The sequence below is a fragment of the Macadamia integrifolia genome, chromosome 8 (genome assembly GCF_013358625.1).
Source record: "Macadamia integrifolia cultivar HAES 741 chromosome 8, SCU_Mint_v3, whole genome shotgun sequence".
NCBI lineage: Eukaryota > Viridiplantae > Streptophyta > Magnoliopsida > Proteales > Proteaceae > Macadamia > Macadamia integrifolia.
Window position 1 is genome coordinate 30,421,542 of NC_056564.1, and position 3,767 is coordinate 30,425,308.

General features: G+C 38.0%; 1 protein-coding gene across 1 annotated transcript; it reads right to left on the minus strand.

Moving 5' to 3' along the window:
* On the minus strand, nt 1–3,545 carry LOC122085461. The gene is made up of 5 exons (XM_042653904.1): nt 3,247–3,545; nt 2,653–3,069; nt 2,432–2,538; nt 938–1,239; nt 1–727 (listed from the first exon to the last, which is right to left on the minus strand). The coding sequence occupies exons 1-5, from the start codon at nt 3,439–3,441 to the stop codon at nt 150–152; spliced, it is 1,599 nt and encodes a 532-aa protein (XP_042509838.1). The 5' UTR covers nt 3,442–3,545; the 3' UTR covers nt 1–149.
* Nucleotides 3,546–3,767: the final 222 nt, after the last annotated feature.

Genomic DNA, 3,767 nt, shown 5'->3' on the forward strand with positions numbered 1-3,767 from the left:
GGGACCTTAATAGCAATTTACTAAGAGAGAGAGTGAGTTCGAATGAGTCCATGACCATAATGGCATAAACTCCTTATGCATCCTATCTAAAAACCAAAAAAAGAAACAAAATCAAAATGAATTTACAAGTCCATCACCCATAAATCCCATCACCATTGCTTAACTTCATTTGCAGGATCAACAGATGCAGCATCTTCCATTGCAGGATCCACAAAGAAGGGTGTAAATGATGAGCATCTTGTGAGATTCATCAATTGATTTTCATTAGAACCTTGGGTAGGAAAAAAGTTAAGTGGCTGAGGGCATAGAAGGTCACTCCCTCCTATTGATCGCTCCACGTTTGCGCCGCCGGCATTCCCTGATGTTGGAATTGATTCCTTTGAAGTGTCAAGGAGGTTATCCATAGACCTCACCTTGGCTAAAACTCTTTGCTCATCAGATAACGCTGACGCAAAAGGGTCATTTAGCAATTGATCGGCGATCTCGCTCAGTAATATGTTGTTCGTAGATTGACCTCCACAAGGCATATGTTGATGATAAACTTCATGTTGAGAAATGGGAGGAATACCTTGCCTAGTAGAAAGAATAGAGGGTAGTTCACCAACTTCTCCCTTTCTGCTATAGATATTTTGGCCATTGCTTATGCCTTGAACCCAAATTGGAGCCCTTTGATGCTGTTGTCTACTGTAAGTAATCCCATTCTCTTTGATATGAGGGAAGTCCATAACTGAATTACCACATCATGAAAGCCAATATCAATAAAGAAGTAAACTTAGGCTGTAGTTGGTAATGCATTATCAGAATAAATTATGGGTATAGAAAGTATACTGAAGCGAGAAAATAATAATGAATAATACGTTCTAGACCCAAAAACTATTCCGGGAATGAATTCAAACACGGGCTTAAAATGAACATATATATAGGAGTAAAAATTTACCTGACATGGGGGAAGTTGAATCATTGACAGTGAAGGGAGGTCTGAGTGCATCAAAGTTCTGAAGTTGATGCAGAAGCATTGCATTAGGCCTTGGAAGACTTAAATGGGGAAACTGCGAAAGTAGCCGATGGCCGTTGAAACTGAAAGAGGTATCTGGGTACCCATAAAGATTTGAGTAGAAGTAAGGAGAGTGTGGTGGTGGGAAAGGCTTCTTGCTCAAATTCATCAACCGGTTGTCACATTGCAAGAGCTTCTCATAATGCCTCTCAAGGGTTCCTTCAGGGAATTTGACATAGTGCCTCCTAGAGAGAAAGCAAAAACACCAAAATGAATGATAGAAAGGGTCCAAGTTGCAGTATTATGAGTTTATATAAATGAAAACACAAAAATCATAAGGCTCCCATGCACACATTTGCTATCACATAAGGGAAAGTGTAATTTTTCGATTAAAGGTAGTAGAAACACACACACACAATCCATATCCTATAAACCCTTAAGCATGGTAATCTATTCAAGGGTCAATTTTACGTTAATACCTTCCGTTCACTATCTCTCTCCTCCTCATAGGAAATGACCTCTTTGCACCAAGACGAGAGAAAAAGATGCCACCAACACACCCTCCGCTCCCGGGCAAGAAACATTATCCCTATTAATTATTAGAGAGCCCCGGCAGTCGGTAGATGTTGACCTTCTTGTTTAACACTTTAACCCAAAGAAAAAAGTAGGAAAAAAAAAAAAAAAAGACAATGACTTTCTTTGTCAGCTTTCCTCAATCTTCTTTGTCTATCCTTACTTTCCATCACCAATTATGTTTCTTTATCCTGTTTGACATAACTATTTTTCTACCATGGTCATTTGTTCCTATCTTCAGCTGTCCATATATATATATATATATATATATATATTTCTTGTTGAGAATTATCCCATATTTAACGTCACTGAAATCTTTGATATCTTCATTGGGCATCTAATAGGTTGAACTTTTAAGTTAAAAACTTCATATTATTGAGCAACTAAACTGAATAACCGTGGAATAGTCTCAAAATTTTCATGTTCCCACTGCCCGCAACAGCATGCATCGAAATAGAATCTTGCATGGGTATTTTGAAAAATACAATAATTTAACAGATTTAAAACTTATCCATAAAAAAAATGGATTATTCTAAAATAAAAAAGGTATTTACGAATCCATAAGCCAAAGGGATTATTCCATTTCGGCGCATGCTGTTGTGGGTAGCAGAAGCATTCCTGCTACCCGATAGGAGGAAATTTTGGTTCCAATATATTAACAACTAACTTCAATGGGTTTTCCCAACACACAACCACCCCAAACCCTCCGAAAAAAAAAAAAAAAGTATAAATAAACACTTCAATGGGTTTAAACTTCATAGTACTAAGTTACTTCAAATTGGTGTTAACAGTAAAAGGGATAGAGAAAAAGGAAAAGCTTGTGAAAGAGAGATGTTGACATTCCATGGTATCTTTGGAGATTACCTGTATATGGGAGCTTGACCTCCAGTGAAATCCGACGCAGTTTGCCAAAGTGTGTGCTTTCTGGGTTGTGGGTTCGTCTCTCTGAAGAACATTGGCGCACGGCATAACTGTTCATTAAAAAAAAAAAAAACAAATCCCGTCTTATAGTTATTATTATGACCTTTCGATCTAAAATAGGAACAGAGGATCAGAAAAAAAAGAAGAAAGAGCAAGAGATTAACCTCAATTTCAAGAATGTCAGCTTCGTTCTTCCGGAAGGTTGCTCTAATGGCAGAAATGTCTGACCACTGAATCTCGATCTTACTCTTTAATCCACGCTCCAACACTTCCCAAACCAGTTTACGCTTTGCATAGTAACACTTTGCAACCAAATCGCCTTCGTATATAGTAACTCTCTCCCAGGTACCGATTCTGAGAAAATTTGCAGGGAAATTCGAAGCTTTCAACTTCTCTAAAGTAGGTTGGACCGTAATCTCTTCGCTCCCTGCGCTGCTCTTCTCTTTCTCTGATTCTGTGTCGCTTCGAGTAAGATTCCTTCCCTGAGATAGCTTCATCTCTATTAGGTCTAGAAAAGATGGAGTTTTCCTGAGTGTCAACCCCAGAGGACTAGATTTTTCGGATACATTCTCTGCTCCAATCTGAAAAAATTGAAGAATTAATCAATCAAGAATCACAAACTAAGAAGAAAAGAATATAAATAAATCTTCTTTTTTTTTTTTCTCTTCTTTAGAAAATCTTTAGAAGAAGGATCAAACCCAGAAGAACAGAACACAGGAAGAACCATTGAAGGGAAAATATGTTCTCTCTCTCTGTACCTCTTCAAGATAACCCATGAGTTTAATACGCTTGGAATCAGTTTCAGAGACTTCGAATCCTTTATCAATCTCTTTCTTATCGTTAACAGAACCAAATAGAGAAAGCTGAAGGCCATCCGTAGTGGTGAGTTCATCACGACCATCTTTATCATCAATGGAGAAGTGAATCTTCCGAGATGCAGGTCCCTGAACCATGGTGTTTTTTTGTTATTCTCAAGCACCTCTTGCTTTATATATGTATCTTAATCAAACAGAAAAGGGTTATTTTCAGATCAGTTTCGTTTGCAAAAGACAGAGAGGATTCGATAAAAAGAAAAAGAAGCAGGGGACGCGGAAACGAAAACAGAGTAGCAGAAGAGCGAAAATTAAGAAAGAAGGCGGGAGAGAGATAGAGAGAGAAACCCAATTTGGGTTTGACGTTTTAAACCATGAGAGAGAGAGAGAGAGAGAGAGAGAGAGAGTAGAGAGAGAAATCCATCTTTTATCCATCTTAAGGAAGTGACGCGTTTTAATGGAAATTC